The sequence below is a fragment of the Dermacentor albipictus genome, chromosome 4, assembly GCF_038994185.2.
Source record: "Dermacentor albipictus isolate Rhodes 1998 colony chromosome 4, USDA_Dalb.pri_finalv2, whole genome shotgun sequence".
In the NCBI taxonomy this organism is placed as follows: Eukaryota; Metazoa; Arthropoda; class Arachnida; order Ixodida; family Ixodidae; genus Dermacentor; species Dermacentor albipictus.
The window spans coordinates 132,727,074-132,745,333 of NC_091824.1; the positions used below are offsets into that span (position 1 = coordinate 132,727,074).

The 18,260-nt window shown below is 42.7% G+C and overlaps 1 protein-coding gene across 1 annotated transcript in view; it reads left to right on the forward strand.

Annotated features, from left to right (window-relative positions):
* Positions 1–4,169, forward strand: part of LOC135898344 (uncharacterized) — a 98,554-nt gene extending 94,385 nt beyond the window's left edge. The window contains exons 5-6 of the mRNA XM_065427228.1: positions 2,589–2,693; positions 3,584–4,169. Coding sequence (XP_065283300.1) covers positions 2,589–2,680 — 92 coding nt within the window. The 3' untranslated portion in view covers positions 2,681–2,693; positions 3,584–4,169. The remainder of the gene's footprint in view (positions 1–2,588; positions 2,694–3,583) is intronic.
* The last annotated feature ends 14,091 nt before the right edge of the window (positions 4,170–18,260 follow it).

The window sequence follows — 18,260 nt, forward strand, 5'->3', positions numbered from 1 at the left end:
CTGAGTTTTGTGAAGCCTTGCCAATACAATATTTTTACTAGAGTAGTAACAACCAGATAAGGGCGCTTTTGTGTTTGCTTTTAGACACTGCACTCTCCGGGCGTCTGTTGCAGTGCACCTTGGTGGCGTCTGTAGTAGCGTAGAGAGAGAGAGAGAGAAAGAGGGAGGGAGAAAAGAGGAAGGAAAGGCAGGGAGGTTAACTAGACTGGGTCCAGTTCAGTACCCTACACGTAGAGAGGGGGATGGGGGTTAAAGAGAGAGAGAGAAAGCATGAGTCTATACCGCACTTTCACATGCACGAAGTTAGGTGCAGGATGTCTACAGTCGGGCACTCAAGTCGGTTGCCTTCAGGTACTGAACAAGCGCTGGAATGGCTTTCTGGGCTAACGAACAAGTTACTAGTAAGGGTCAAGCCACAACTGGCTGGTGCAAAGATAAAACATGTAACTATGGACAAACAACACAGGTTTTCTGACAATAAAGCTTACTGCATATACTGTGTTACGGAAAACTGCAGCTGCAAGCATGCCCTTGGCTCGTATTAAAGTACTTGCCAGGTAGACTAATTGATTGGAGGCAAGTCTTAATATATAAATGGAAAAAAAGTCAGTCGCCATCCTGGTCCTGCGAAATTGGATCTCCAGCGAAGCTGTTGGAAAACCATCCCTACAACTGCAGAGGCGGGCATGCAATGCTTTATCAAGGCGAAAGCCTTAAGTGGCTCGTTGCAATGGCTCATACTAAAGAAAAAGCTGCGTCCAGTCCAGTGATAAAAAAAGTATACAAGTGAAACAAAAAAATCATCATCAGCAATGGCTCATACACGAAAAAAGCAGCATCTAGTCTAGTGATGCAAAAAATATGAACTGGAATGGCTCATGCCTGCGTAAGCAAGCAAATATGCAATGGCTGAATATGAATGAACAAATGAAAGAAAGATTTAACGAATAAAAGAAAGAAAAAAAAGAACGACCAAAAGAAAGAAAGGAAGAAAGAACGAACGAAAGAAAGAACGAACGAAAGAAAGAAGAAAAGAACATTTAGGTAGTGCATTAGGTGCTCGCATGCGTAGTTGAGGAGGTTGACCTACAGCGCAATACGTTTGCTGCACACTGCAGCTTGTTATGTCTTGCAAGAAGTCTGGCTCCTCCGATCGCATGACTTAACGCATTACCATTCGGGCAGCAGGCTTTCGCCTTTACGTGTTCCAGGAGTGTAACATGCCGCCCAATTTTTGATGGTTTGGATGATTGTTTTGAGCTTGTTCTTTATCCAAGCGTAGGATGTTCCGTACGTTGTATGCATGATTCTAATGAATGTATGCACTGCTCGGTTCACTTTGCCGAGTGCTTGTCGTCTCGGCATACGAGGGGGACGAGTCCTTCCATTTTTGCTTGCTTAGGGCCGCATGGGCCAAAACTGCCGACCACCGAGATGCTAGTAGCTGCGCTGTAATATGCATGCGCATACCCAATGAACAGCGCGAAAACTGATGACGGCAAACTAACATACACAACTCGAGCACTTACTCAAAGCTGCACGTTTGTTAATAAAAAAGAACCCGTATATGAAGCAGATGGAGAAAAAGGCTGCCCACATAAAACAACCGCACATAAGCAGCACGGCCCTCATGTATAGAAAAAAAGAAACGATACACGGAGCAAAAAAAAAAAAAGAAAGAAACGCAGACGTCCTCTTGGAGCAGGAATTAGGAAGGATGTGCTCTTGCAGAAGGAGCAATTTGGCTTACTAAATGAAACTAACAGCTTGCCTAATACTTCTGCTTCTTTCTCTTTAAAAAAAAAATATGAATGCGCATGGCCTTCTTGGCTCCTTCTCAATAGCGACCTTTAGGCGTCTTGATGTTGTGTTCACTTGTTGGTGTCGCCAACATATAAATGACGTCGTGTCAGTTCTTTTCTTGTACCCTGGGGGCTCTGTCGCCAATATATGGTTTTGAAAGCGAACCATTCTTCGCCTACTTTCCCGCATTTGCCTGATTTGTGCGACTGCTCGCTGCTGCTAGGTCGGTTGGTGGTTCAGTGAATGCTACCATATATATATATATATATATATATATATATACACACAGCTGATTTAGTGCTTGTATTTAGACATGGCTTGTGGGTGGTGTAGTTCATAAGCATAAACATTACATGAAGTTAAAGCTGTGACCTGTGTGGTGGACAAACTAAAACACTTGTTCGAGATTACACGTTACCTTGCATAGTATGAAAGTAAATATAATTTTCACATAACCGTTAGTTGTGCAGCCATTAATGAACCGCTTCTCTATAAAGCTTCGATACACAGATTCCAACTTGTGTACGGTATCTGCAAAATTTTTTCCATCAACGATTATCTTATTTGTCAACATGTTTTGTTGTCGTGTGCGTGTATTAAAATGAAATTGTATGGCACTCAGGCTGCGTATCCTATTTCACATACGTTTGCCATTGGCTTCTTGTCTAATATGAATGTTCCGCAACCGGCGAAAGCGTCTCTGCCGCGGATATCTATACCAGAATTTGTAATTTTTACATATTTGTATATAAATATTTTGTCTTAAAAATTACTCTGACTTTCAGGTGCTTCCCCAGAAATCACTACAACAAAGAGCTTACTGGTCCTGATGTTTGCTCTCACGCTTTTAAAGGATACCTATACCTCTACGAGTTGAAGACTAGTCTCAGGTGGGTGCTAGACTTTGGGACGTAAGTCTGTCGTTAAGTCTGTGTCGACAGATGATTGCTCCATGTAATAAAGCTTCCTTAGCGATGATGTAACTAAGGCGAATTTTGCTAATACGGCCAAATCCATATGCAACGCGCTCTTTGCGGTGCAATATGTTCTTACTTTCCCTACTGCTGAGCAGCACAGTAAAAAAAAATCTTATACTGCAGTTTTATGAAAAGAAAAGCAGTTTTTATATTTTATGGCACGACAAAGGATAAATGAAACAAAATTTTACCCGTCATAAGATGAGACATTATTGTTCTCTATTCTCTTATGCTTTCTTTTTCTTCACGTTATTGCTTGGCAAGAAGCTTACTGCTCATGGCCCTTAAGCAACGCATATGAGATCCTTACTTCTTACTATCTTCCAACAAATTGCAGTGTTTCGGTAGGCCTCCTTTCACATCTAAGTACACACAAAGGGCGGCTTAGACGTTCCTCCAAATTCAATAGTTCAGCCACTGTGCTAACTTTAGCAGCACTTTGTTAGAACCGATAAGCCGTCTTCACTAAGTGATATCACGGCCGCATATTAGTTTTGCAACCATGCGTGCATTCGTTGTGAAAAGACTTCAAGCCACTGCGTGCTTGACAAGCCCTACTAGGGAGCTGTGTGTCGAGCTCCTTGTAAGCCTTCATTTGCTCCAAAGCTCCAGAAGTTAAGAACACTTATGTGTCCTTGATATACGTGATATTCGGCGTATTAGGCATAGTACAGTATACCAGCCCAAAGGCTAACGACAGACCTTGTTCGCAATCACTGGCTCGGTCATTTCTGACATCCTTGTCACAGCGCGCTATGTGGCAATTTTGTTGCTTTCTCACTTGGTTCGTACCTCTGTTGCAGGTTTGTTGAAGAAGCTGTGCCAGAAGCTTGAAGGACGCCTAGTCAGACGTTCAAAGTTTTGTAATTAAGATGTACATACGCACATATATTTGTAATTATCTGGTATCCTCTCTTGGAGAAGAACGATATAAGACAGAAAGGCGGCACATGGTTACAGCTTTCTTTGTTTCGCCCGCATTCCTTTAAGAGGAAGCCCCACACTTATGGTGGCTTTCCTTCGTTGTTATCGTCCATTTACTGTGATGAACTATGTTTTTTGTTGAAGCCCACTACATGTTTAACAGCCCCGCATTGTGTAGTCAACATTCGTTCAAATACCAAAGACAAAATAACTACTTCCTTTTTATGGCTGCTTAGCTGTGTGGACTACTCTATGCTAACCCGAAGCAGAGACCAAGAGCGCATACCAAAGAAGAATGCAACGGTTATTTCTACAGGCACGTATCTCTTGGAGCACATCGGTCGACTGTTTTGGCGTATGGACATGTCATGGACAAAGCATGCAGTGCCGATTTTGAAGGCCGGGATGGCTTGGGGAACTACCGCAATCGCGACAAACAAATAATAAATATTTTTATGAAACCAACACGATTGGCAGTATTGCGTCGATTCCCGTTGTGTTGTTATCCACCAAAAAGCTGTCTTTCTTACAGTATGGAGAAGATATCAATATCCACATTTCTCGCTGAAAGGCCATGCCTGGCTGAACAACTCATCGGAGGTGTTTTTGTAATGACAATGTTGCATTTTGGTGCTAATATCATTTTCCTTGATGTGCACAGAAATATTTCTTGTGGTAGTGCCAGAGCAATAATTAACTGCCGTCTTGAGTTTCATTCATCAGCGACCTCATCTCCGGTATTGTTTCCATTTTTTATTGTATGACAAACAGTCAAGATTGTTACAGATGTATAGATAACAGCAGTACTAAGTCCTTCAGGTGCTAACTCCTAGCAACACACTGGTTACACGTAGAAAATAGATGATAAATTGTTATTTTGTTGCATAAATCACTCTTAGCATTCAAAGCTAAGAGTGAGCTAAGAGCGAAGTGGTAGCTCCGGTTGCTTCAGGCAGCAAACGTATGCTTGAAATGAAGGAAACGAACAGTGCGTCTGTAGCTCGGCACTACGCTAAAGGTGTCGCGATTTTTGAGCAAGGAAGTGAAAGTGACGACTGACTGTGACTACTGAAAAAGAGAGTTTTACTGGAGACTTGACGCTCTTCTTTGGGGACGGGACAGTGAAACGAGGGTACTCAGAGAATGAGCATATTTGTCTCCATTATTGCATCTCTGTTTTCTTGATCTACTACTGAGCGTCTCGCTCGGTAACGTAGTGTACTAGATGCACACTGCTCGCAAGGGGACTGGAGGCATACAGGTTGAGTATTGTAGTGGAAGCGCTAGTGTGTCTACCAAGTTGGCATTTCCAAATTCTCTGAGTTTTCTAGGTTTTCCCTGAGTGCGTTTGCGAAATTCCCTGAGTGACGCAGAATTATGTGTTATGTCAAGACGGGCTGAAACCATGTCGCGCGATGCTGTCACTCTCTGGTAAGCGTATGAAAATAAACTAATACAACGCCTTAATCTAGTTTGAACACTGAGGAGTAGTGTTTATGTTATTCAAAAAGAGAATAGAAGGCAGGGGTTAGTAAAATGCACAGCAAATAATATGTCTTCGAAAGAAAATTGCAAATAGAGTCAGACATTCTCAAATACGAATAAAAAGGAGATGCATACAGAAGCAAATATTTTCGAATATGAGCTGTTTCTATCAGCTGATAGAAATCTCACTGGTATGAGGCCTGAACTTTGTCACAATTGAGATTTTCTCTCAACAAGGGGTAAGTCAACCTCAACTGTCCTGACATATTCTTTGCCCTCGCACGACGCCTCAGTGTTGTCGTTCACTGATTTAAATAGTTTATTTTGGTTTGGATGAGGGACACCTGCATCTCGGAATTAGCCAGCACATTAGACAGCTTAAGCTCCTTCAAAACGGAGGCAGCGCGCTTCCTTTCCCGTTCCTTCCTCAATGCATAGGTCCTTTCTGTTCTTGTACTCCTTGCGCCACTCGTTCACCCCACGGACCATCTGGAGCATCTTCTTGGTCAGTTGCACAGCCCAAGCCCGATTTTTCGAACTCCCTAGGGGCCGCGAAAACGTCTGAAAAAACGTCCAGTTGGAAAAAGTAAATGCATGTCATTTATTGCCCTTAAGGGCTCAAACCACCACAGGCACATTCGAAAACGCTCTGAAGGCCTGTCGGTACACCTATTAGGCATATCGGTGCCCGTACTATGACATGAGATACCGGGTGCACGCGTGTATAATTAAGGAATATATACTGTGTCCCGTGGCAATAGCTCCTTCCCATGATTGTTATGCTTCACCAAGTAACATTTTCTGTAAATAGACGAAGCTGACTTTCGAAAACCGGCATTATGCAACGCACCATGCTTTCCAAGCTTCTAAGCCAATCACGAGGACCACAAAGGCGGAGTCGGTGCCATTGCTGGCAGCAGCAAATTCTTTCAATGAAAAACGTGGCACAAAATGGCAAGAAACTTATTAGTGAACGTCGAAGCAGCTAGATATAGCGTTGCCGCAGTGGTGGCTACGGCTGCCAGCGGAGCGCCGGTTTGAGACGGCGAGGTAATCAAAACGGCAGTGGTGGTGGCTTTGATTAATGCCGTTTTGGACCTGCGGTCATAGAAAAAAGTCCGGAAAATTAGACGGCAAAGGGCTTTTGCGTCCGAAATTTCAGACGTTCTGATACATTGACTTTATCGGGCACGTGGCAGTGCCACGAAGCCGTGCAAATTATCGGGCATCCGGAAAGTCGGTCGTTAACTGCACACTGGCAACGCCTCCAGCCGACCACAGGGCACCAAAGACGATTCATCATGATTCCTGTTTGTTACTCGAGCCAGCATTACCGCGACTTTCGACCCTTTCAATAAAATTACAGGTAATTTTCTCTGATAGAGGCACACATTCCCTGAGCTTTCCCTGTGTTTTTCGAGACTACTCAAGATCCCCGAGAATTCCCGGTTTTCACAGTTTGTAGACACCCTGAACGGTGTTATCATCATGTACTATACGATGTTGTAGTAGGCGCAGCGTTGAGCAACGAGGAATGAAACTCGTACGCCAGTGCTGACACACACCACATAAAAGGTGTCTCAGTCCTCGTTTCTCAGCGCTGTTGCCGTAACAACTTGCGATGTAAATTAGCCCGTGTAGTATTATATTTCAGTGTACAATTTCGGATCCAACAAAACAGCACGTAAGTACTGCCTATGCGCCAAAGTGTGTCAATGTGTGTTAAAGTGTGTCAATGTGTGTCAGTATGTGTGAATGTGTGTTAAATGACATGAAGATGTGAATATTCCACGAGCACTGCGACACCAAAGTGTCTACATTGATATACTTGGTACGTAGGGTGTGCACGAAGCTTAAAATTGCTTTTTGTGCTGAAACAGACCGCATAATTCAGGCTGATCTCTGCTAGCGAGCTCATTTTTTTTCATACACTACACAAGTGAAACGCAGTACAGGCTCTGTTCATTTGAAAAAAAGCTTGGAAAACTCGGAAGCAGCATGCGCTGAATACATTGAAGCTTTCTTGAATTTCTTCAATTTTGACACTCACAGTAAAGAAAATTGTTGCATAGTAAGAACAATATGAGATTTCAAGATACGAAAAGGCATGAATCACTATCGACTTCCTCAGCTGTTTCTTGTTCGAAGGAGGTCTGTATTATACCATAGACTGAAAGCCACGAACCTTAAATTAAACAGTGTCTATCATACATGCATTTATCTAAGTGACGAAGCAGTAAATTTTCATCGTAATGTTCATGTCCTTATAGCTCTACTGACTCCTGCTTTAGTGTAATGGAGGCAGTGTTGCCAACGCCAGGAAAAATTTCCGCCAGGACATGGAGGAAAGAAAACCTCAGCGACGCCAGAAATCGCTGCCGCGATGACCAATGCGTGGAACTGCTGCCCTGACTGCAAGTGTTGATTTTAGTGACCGCAAATAACTTTCGCACTAGCTTGCGAAGCGCGAATTCTGACCGTACTGCAGCCCGATGAACCCATCTAGCCAAGGAAACGACAGCGTGCGGATCCCGTGGGCGTGTTAACGGAGCGCAGATACTGCGCTGTTGCCATTAGTACCGCTAGCAGCCGTGCTGTCCATTTATGTGCCCTTTGAAATAAGTATGTATCTGTAACCGGCAAAGAAATGTATGCTGCAAGATCAACCAAAGCAATACAGACAAATCTTGGCATAAGAGGATGCATGTACTTAGCGTTGAGAAGGTGAGCAGAACAAGGTGGTCATGGCACTGAAGAGGTGAAAAATAAGCCAAGCAATCTTCGGCAGGGTTGCGTTGTATAGTCCGAGTGGTCACGCGTTTGGATGAGTTTTGGCAAAGAGGAAAGCAAACAAATTGGCCGAGTAGCTCCGTGCTTCACTGACAATGACAGAAATGTTCAGAAAGTTCCATGGCGGGAATTCTAGGCCTGTTAAACAAGTTAGGTAAACAAGACATTAAGCTACATAAGAAAACGAGTGTGGTGGCGCAACCTACCGCCCCATTTCAAAGGGGACGCTCATAGCATTCATTCATCCAGCCGACGCGTAAGTGCGTATGTGTGTAAGCTTCGTGGTGCCACGTCAGTACGTCACGGCGTGCAAGAAAAAAATCATTGCACATACTTTAAATTAACGCCGTGAAGTGAAACACAGTTATAACACTGCTAAAATATGTAAGAATGGTCCAGCACCCATATTTCTTACAATCTGAATGAAGTTCCTTGTCAACCTTCACAGTTGCAGGATGTCCAAAATTGTTTAGTATGTAGAGCAAAGTAGAAAGGTATCGACGTCTTCATCTGTGAAAATGGCTTCACACCGTAGGCTGTGTTATGAGCACAACTTGTAATGCGACATAAATTTAGCTTGAGTATATCGATCGACTTCATTTGCCAAATATATCAAAACAACGTAAGAAATAAATCTAAACTGTGAATTTGCAGACCATTTGCATAACAGAACATTATCACTACGGAAACCTCTCGTATCGACAAAATTTACAACAAAATCTAGAAACCGCTGCAATATTTATTTATTGGAAGTACGGTAATACAAGCTTCGAATGTTGGCAGCACTGAATGGCGGTCACGGTGGGGAAATAATAGTCTAAGCAGCATTGGTGGCCTTACTATTTTACACGCACCTCGTGGAACTATTAAACACCAATATTGCTGCGACACGATCGCAAATGGAGTCATCGCTATCAAATTTGTACTAATTTGCACAACTCGGTACCTACTTGATCGATGAAACAGCGGTTTTGAAGGGGACAAGATGAAACGACACACAAGACCGCGTGCGTATGCCGTCTCCGGTTATCCCGCTCATAAGTGGTGTTACATTGCTTAAGTGCCACCTTTAGACTATCTTTTTATGACATATAATTGAAATTACATTCGGCCGTTTCACGTACTAAATCCGCGATTTGATTATAAGGTACGCCGTGGTGAAGGGCTCCGGTTTAATTTTGGCCAGCTACGGTTCTCTATCGGTCACCCAGTACGGATGTTGTTGCATTTGATCCCTATCGAAATGCGACGGTCATGGCTCAGACTGCAAGAAATTCAGTGAATCCCTGCCGTGTTGCAAAGGGAACATAGCTTACACTTACAATTTTCTAAATCCTATGGCAAAATTCATGCGGTTGCTTTCGGATCTGTATCCCTGTCCTTGGCATCAACTTTCTTTTTTTTTTACTTAGGTATACCATCGACAATACATTCTGCAGATTACATGGCCTGCCTAAGTTAACCTCGTCCGCCTAACTTCAGCCAAAATGTCATTTGCCCGATTTATATTTCCTCTACGCCCATATGAGAGGGCAAAAATACACAAATAATGATGAACACAGGACGAGATTGTGTATTTAATTCTTTTTTTTCTTTTTGAAATCACCCTGACCTTCACTTAATGTCCTAATTTTTTAAGACCGCAGTTATGAACCTTGGTAAACATCCGATATTGCTGAATTTCAACTTTGATCACAGAGCACACTTTAATTTGCACATGGTATATATAGCAGATATCTGTAAAATGTGGAAAGACGAGTTCAACACGGATTACAAGAAACGATTAGCTTACTATTTCGCACATAGATATTTTTATAAAGTATCAGCTATGCCAAACATCCAGATAAAAAAAAATTATAGGCTATCAGAACGCCAAAATCATACGCGAGCCCTGGTTAAATAATCTATCATATGAAAGAGGCTTGAGAAGACATCCGAATCAACGGTTTAACCAATAAATTTCACATATATCAGAGTGTGGGTGTAGGCCTGTTGGTTATTCATGATTTTCAGAAGTTACTACAAGAAAACACAAGACTTTAAGAAACAACAACCACTTCGTGTTATCCCTTTCTTCATGTTTCATGTTTTCTTGCGGCAACTTCCCCAAATAATCAATAAATTATCATATGTACGTGCACAATCTAATGAAAGAGCGCGCACATTCCATGGCTACCAGATTCGCTATTCTAACACCTAGACTCTCGAAAGCAAAACATATATTTGGCCAATACTATTCGGGCCCCACGGTTTCCTTTCTTTTCGTTCATGTATATATATCTTGGTTATTTGCTCGTGCGCGAACAGGTCCAAGCCATGCTGGTGTCTTGTGGAATGTCACCGCGCTTAAGCAAGTCTCCCTGAAGCTTAATGTGCTGCATAACAAGTAACAAAGCAAGAGACGTTCTCAAAGCACTCCCGGATATGCGAATGATGAAACACTCGCAAAGAGGCACACACAATTGGTTGGTCAATAGCCACATTTTAGGTGATCAACATTCTCGAAAACAACATATTCAGCTTTTACGCAACTTGAAAGTAGTAGTCATGAGCCACTACAAGTCAAATCTTCAGTAAAGGATCTCGTTCTAACTTCCAACAGCCTCTCTCTCTCTCTCTCTCTCGTCCACACACACGCGCAGGCGCACAATATATATATATATATATATATATATATATATATATATATATATATATATATATATATATATATATATATATATATATATATATATATATATATATATATATATATATATGAAAGAGCGGCGTCAATTTACAAGCCACAAGATTACAACCCAGCAAATACGCAAGATCAAAGGTACTGAAATGAACAAGGAAAGGTTCGCAGACGAGCATTCGTACGCGTTTTCTTTAACAATAGAGTAGACTGCGAGTAAACGCTATTCGAAGGCACTTAAAACAAAAAGCCTTCCTTTCATCTGAAGTTTCATTCAAGCGGAACACACCTACAAACAACAAAACAAAGACACCAACAAAAATAATCAACAATTGTATTATTTAGGAGTAACGCGCACTGGGACACGAGTATTTATGTATTCTTCACTGGAAGCACCGTCTTCACCACGAACGTCTTCGTTATTATAGTAAGCTGTCTCTCCAGAGCAGGCAATTAGAGCATTATCTCAGGTCTCTCAATCGTGATGGTGTGAACGAAGCAGCAGTCGCCACCTAACTGCAAGGTATTACCAACGCCGTGCATGAAAAACTCCCGATAAAGCTTTCCCTTGCTGAATACAACCTACATAAAAGCATTTTTCCGAGCGTAAAATAAAAAAAAAACCGTGAATGCACGAAAAATAGCCGCGCGACTGCCAGCTCGGGCACATTGCGCGTATTCGCGGGATTCTTTCAAGCTCGAAAAAACACTTTTATGTAACGCGTATTGAGCAACAGAAAGCTGTATCGGGAGTTTTTCAAGTTTCTCTACGATTTTCTCATAGATAATCTTCATATAATTATAAAATTTGAGAAGTTGATTAAATAAATATGACTAATTATTTAATTAGACGGAATGGAAATGATAATCTGGGTATCTGCAAGCGACGGCAAGCAACATTACCTTGGTTCTGTCTAGCTACGACGCATTTGCATATTCTTTAATCATGGTGCATGATAGTTGGGACACCCTGTATAAATGTTACAATGCGATTTAAAGCTGCCTTTTCATAATCGAACTTGCCAAATGGTGCGGCAATTTATATTTTGCCTTTAACGTACAGTGAAATAACAGCTGAGAGAACTCTTAGACGTCGATGTTGCATCGTGAAAGCAGGAACGGTCATTGTTAACAGCATAGACTGGCTAGTTTTTTAAAGAAATATCACTCGTATCTGGAAGCAGCAGGAAACCGTGAGCATTTCAATAAATGTCCAAGCAGAGCGCTGGCCTACTTTTGCTCTGAAGGAGGCATAAAGTAATTAATCGAACAACTTTCGTTGAGAAGGAAGGTCCGCATAACTTTTCCTTTTTTTATCAAGCAGAAACGACTACGTCTTGAACGTAAAGTTCTTAACTGGAAAAAGAAGAACATTTTTTTTTAAACTAGAAAGTGTCCTACGAACACGGCTATCTTATTTTCTTGTCCTCCATTTTGATATGGATAGGTGCAGGAGGCAGGGATTTAATTAGGGTGCCATGTTCAGACCAGATTAGGCAATCTGCGTAATTAATTCTTCCCTCGACAAATATCGGCCAGCGGCGCGGGAAGAATAAACGCATAACATGAAATGACAGCTCAAAGTTCCGGTCGGCCGTGCAAAGCAAGAGGCATACGCATGAGAAGGAAGGAGATTTGGCTTAACCGAAAACACACGGAAAAGCTAATTAGCGGGGACAGCAGGAGCCGTCCAGGGCAGAAGCCCGAGGAAAACGTTCCGCAGCAGTCGATTCTGCGCGATCTGTTATCGCATGATTTTAGGTTTTTGGAATTGGGATCAATCTTAAAGGTTTCTATTCCCAATGCTTTACCGAAGCAAGACGCAGCCGATGATATTTTTTTCTTTAACGTTGCCGAGTGAAACTGTGTGTGTCAGCAGCTGGAAGTACGCACAATAAATACTGACTAAGGTTTCGCAGCAGCCGCAATACTAAGATGACCGCTGCAAAGAAAGAAAGAAAGAAAGAGAGGAAAATGAAAGAAGTGTGATCTTTGGAGCCACACAGATGTTGCATCCTGACACGCCACATATTAAGAACACATTTGAACACACCGCATAACACAGTAGCATAATGTTGCTCCCATTCTGCGTTATTTTATTCCTCCCTTTCATTCTTTTTTTTCTTTAGCACGCCATTTTGTCTATACTAACCGACTCTCCCCTGTGATTACGGTACGCCGACGATGAACACGAGATCATGGTAGCACATACCGGGGGCATTAGCGCCGTTTTCTTTCTTTACTTTGCTCTTCGACCTAAAAAAAAGAAAAAAAAAAGATGGCTGCACGTGATCGTGAAGCACTGCCTCCGGCAATGAATGAACCGAAAAGAAAAGAAAAATAGCGCGAAAATGTGGTTCTTCTAGAGGAGCAAGTTTGCCGACAGGTTGGGATGTAGATCCGCACGGTGCACTTGACGTCGCTGAATGGTCTGCAGCTATGGAGAATATACCCGTAAGGTGGTTCAGTAAAGTGGGAAGTTGGGCTAGTTGGTGATTAATCATCGTACCTTACTGGTGAAGCAGCGCAATGACACGGACACAGTGAAGACACACAAGAAAAGATGACACTCGCTGCTCTGTCGTATTTGTTGCAACCCTAACAACCCTTTTTATTACGCAATTATTTTATATTTTTTCTTTTAATGTACTTCGAAAAAGGCAACCTCACCATTGTTTAGATGCACAGATGGCTGACTGATACTACCCTCCCCCCTCTTGTGAATATGAAAGGCTTCGATTATTTCCCTGGTTAGCTGATCCTTATGGTGCGATAAAACTGTGGTATCGTTGTAAAGCGAGTGTCGTCTTTTCTTGTGTGTCTTCACTGTGTCCGTGTCAGTGCGCTGCTTCACCAGTAAGCTACGACGTAAGGTGGGGTGAAGGTCTACTTCCCGCAGAGGTGCGGGACAGAATCGGCAGCTCTAACAAGTTTCGATAGGTCCCCTCTGTTCGCGCATGCGCTTCTATGGGTTCTAATTCTACGTCATATATCATAGCTATAGGCAAAATTAATTTAGTGTCCTTTAATATGGCACCTTCTGTCCTCCCCACGCCAGCCACGTACGAAATCAAGAGTTTGAAGAAATCTCTTCTGTCTGGGAAGTAACGGCTTAATAGGAAGAAAAATAGAACGCCGACCAAAATGGGGTGTTCTAAAAATTCTCGAAAAATTTTTAGACAACCTTATTTTGGTCGGCGTTATGTTTTTCTTCATTTCCAGCAACGTACGTTAAACGTAACTTACAGTTAATACGGATCTCGCGGAGAAAACCAAAGAACCTGCCCTTGGGGACGCCGCCTCACTGATAAGGAAGACATTAACGCATAGGGTGCATGAGTACAGCAGGGCCTTGAACACACATTCGTTGCCAAGTTCTGAGGTACAGTCTCGAAACCTCTGGAATAATTAGCCCACTATGTGTGCCTCCGTTCCCATTTCACAGGCTTAGCTCTCGTCACTGAAGCGCGGTGGCTCAAAAACTCCACGCGACAGGTGTTGCTACGAACTACTTAACAGTTAGTGATTCGGCTACTGTATCTACTATCTCTGGTAGCTCGGAAAACAATCAGCTTAATTCAAGTGCTTAAGGGATACAAGATAAACTGTGTCCTTTCAAACACACAATGCTCTAGCAATCCGCATAGCCACTTCATCAGAAGTAGAGGAAGATGAACTAGCTGCGGCAACTAGTTCATCTTAACCTTCGTCTGTTATGGCAAGAGAACCAGGATTGGCGATGAGCTGCCGGCGTCTGTAATCTGTGCAATAGTTCCCTATCTACATCAGTTGCTCACAGGGGAACTTTATTATAAGAAGGAAATTTCCAAAATAATAAAAATGTGTTGGAGCTTAAACGTTAGGCATTACAAAGTTATGACCGGCGGCTTACCATTATCTTATTAGCTTCAGATGAATCTAAGGACTACACAACGAGGGATGGAACGAAAAATGACAGGCAGGAAGAGTCAAGGACAAGAAGACAGCGGTGTAGGTCGCTGAGCAAAAGGGGTTAAACGACACTTTATACTTGACAATAAGTGCAAGATGTGGTGCCTGGCAGGACGTGTAGGGAGTAGGCAGATAATGGTGTGGTTTATTAGAGTTACAAAATGCATGCGAAGTGGAGAAAAACATGCCCAAGAATGGCAGAGAATTAGGTGATGAATTAAAATTAGTAAATTCGCAGGCAGAGGATGGGATCAGCTAGCGCAAGACAGGGGAAAATGGAAATCGCTGAGAAAGGCCTCAGTGAACAGATGACGACGATGATGATAGTAGTGATGCTGCTGATGATGATGGTCCTTAATCGCAAGCAATCTGCACTCCTGAACTACATTGCCAACTACCGCAATAGAGAGAATAACGGTAGTAATTAACGTATTGTTTAAACAGTGTTTTCAATAGATGCAACAAAGCGCTCAGCCCGATGTGAAAGTTTGCAAGAACAGAATAACATAACCAGCGCAAAAGGGGACAAAAAACAGAAGAAAGGCGATAAGGACAAGCGCTGACAAACATATATGGTTGTGATCAGGTGCGCCAGGTTATATATTCATGCCTTTTTGTAATGAACACCAGCTGGAAGTCCGCGCTAGTGCTTGTCGCGTTTCATGTGCTTTCTGACCCCCCCCCCCCCCCCCCCCCCCCCCCCTGTACGCTGGTTACATCATCATGGAATGCCAACTAGCCCACACCTTGCATGCAAGAACACAGCTGCAGGGTACAAGTCGACAAAGTAATGGGGCGTCCGAGAAGGCCTTCGCAGGGCAGCACACAGCACACCTTAAGAGTTGCCCGCGTGCAGAGAGAGTTCCACCCGGGCGCTTCGTGCAAGAATGGTGCGGCTCGTGCCTCTCGAAGCGAGTTTCCGGGCCGTGGAAAAGCCGCGCCTCGGTGCTGCCTCATGTCCAGTGGAAACGGTGAAGGAGCCCAGGAGAATTAGGCCGAATTAGGCGCCGCTCCATTAGGAACAGGTGGAATCAATGCGGTGGACTCCGAGAGCGGCCTGCAGCGTCAGCGGTGGGAGCTCTCAGCGAGGAGAGATGGCCGCATTCAGACGCACTCCCACTCCCGTACTGAACACAAGTGGAACCACCGTTTGCTCTGGAGGCATTATTCAGTTAATGTTCACGTGGTGCTTTTGCTTTAGGAAGGAGAAATGCGGGCTACCGGTTCTCTTAACGAGCCTTGGGCAGTGCACAAGCCCGTACGTTTTATCCGAATTTCCGCAGAAGTCACATAACAAAAAGCTAAGAAATATGATTACATTTCGTGCTTTCATTTTTCATTTTCGCAAAAAAAAAAAAACGTTATTGAATTTGTCAACACAGTGCGAATGACAATACAGTAGCAGTGTTTCAGCACTATATTTTGCATGTATAAAAACCGCAATAATGTGACCGAGGATCACTTATGGAAGTATGGTGTTGTAGAATGACGTAATACAACGGAATACGAAAAATGTACAATACAATAACAATGGTACGTGTAGCAAGCTTGCCTGACATAAATCCACGTAGAACTGTATACAGGAAAAGAAACGCAACTGTACCTTACGACGTTACCTGTTACGAGTTTATTAAGTCAAAGGGCAAGAAAAACAGGTGTAAGACCTTCACACAAAGCTGTCCTCACATGTATTGCAGATGTGTTCCCAAGTATACTCGCATAGTTCAGTATGCCATGTTCAAGTTTGCAATGGCGCTGCGCTACTTCACCAAAGAATTTCTCGTGCGCGTACATTTGTTCATTTGAATACTACTTGATTTCGGTTCGAATGTAAAGGGGTGTTAGATGATGTGAAGCGCATGTAAAGTGTCACTGCATAAAACGTTGGTATAGCGCAGCGCCAACTGCGTAGCTTTTCAAGAAAACGAATTACAAAGGAAACAAAACAAAGAATAATAAAATCGGAGTACTACGGTAGTGCCATTGTCCAAAAAAATACGGTTTTCGTCACGCTAGAACCATTAATTTTACGACATATTACATTATTCACTTCGCCTGTGTCACCCCTGGCGATAACATTTGCGGAAAATGCTATATAAAAACAGCCGTCAGAAGCCACAGGAACGATCCAAGCTTAGCATACGCCAAGAAATGACGTCCCTTTTGAACATCAACGCTTTAACTTCGTTGTAACGCATAAGAAAGCCCTAATTAAATCCCCTGGGTTTCCGACGAAGATCCTGCCACAAGTTAGTTTAGTGCGCCTGAAACTTTTACGGCTCATAAAACGCAGCCCAAGACCCAAATATTGAATGAAAGAACTCCAAGTCATGGATTAAAATGGAAATTCATAAATAAAATAGAATACCTCAGCGAGATTACGAGAAAGAGAGTCTGTTAATATGCGCAGTAAGCCGTTAAGGTCACTGAAGGAGAAGGCGAGGCGACAATCACCTTATATGATTCCATATTTTATGTTCTCCGCCCATATTTTCACTGCCAGCAGTACTCCAGAAAATCAATAAAAGTGCCGCTGGTCAGATACTCATAATTAGCATAAGAAATTAGAATGGTGCGCTACGGAGACATTTCTCGCTACGTTCGGATTACGTCGCACGGAGAAGGTGCAGGTGAACTGAAGACACAAAATACGAAAATAGGTTGTTGACCTTTGGTTATTGTATCCAGCGTGGTTAATATATACATAAATATAGATCGATGAACGATACTAGCCATTGCGGCTTAGGGGGTAACTGAAAGGAGGAAGTGCGCTCCGGCTACCAAAACCAAGAAAAAAAAACACGTATACAGCATAACATCAAAATGAACACACGGATATTCCATTCCGGCATCACCCACATAGTTCTAAACATCCATGAAAATTCGGACTGTACAAAGCTGAGACAAAACCGTTGCCCGCGTACGAGTGTACGGACCGTTGTCCAGTATGGTCACTTTGCATTTTATGCGCCTATTGTTGCCCAAATCGTTGTTGTACACCCTTTTTTTTCTTTTCCGCAGAGATATCCTCCCATCGGATGTAACCGTGTTTTTCTTTCTTTTTAACTTTTTCTGTATTTTCTTTGCAATGAGGTCGAGAGAAGCTCTACGGAAGGCGCGGCAAAATGCACATATCTTCATACTGGATAATACTTTGTTCGTATTAGCTGGACTGTAAATGGTTCCATTCAAATAAGTAAAGAAAATGAATGGCTAAAATCCCCGTACATCCCAGCCAACGCGAGATGTACTGAAAGATGTTGATACAGCAGCATAACACGACAAAAGGGGCACAGAACTTCGAAATTATATGTGGTTTTTCACCATCCCAAAAGAACATAATGATAAAAAGATAGCGATAGGTTATTTAGAATCACTTTTTTCTACATATTTATTCCCTTTTACAATGAATACAGTGCAAGTGAGAAGCAGGCAAGGAAAGTACAGAGACAAAATTTCAACAACAATATTTGTTTCAATCTCGTAAACAAGAAAAGCTGAATAACACTGCTCGTCCCAACTACGCAACGCAAACACTATATAGTCTTTCAAATTGCCTCTTTAAAAAAACACTAATTTGTTGCTACTGGAAATACTGCAGGCAGGCTTTGCGGCTTGTGCCTTTAAAGGGACAACAAGGACAATCATGA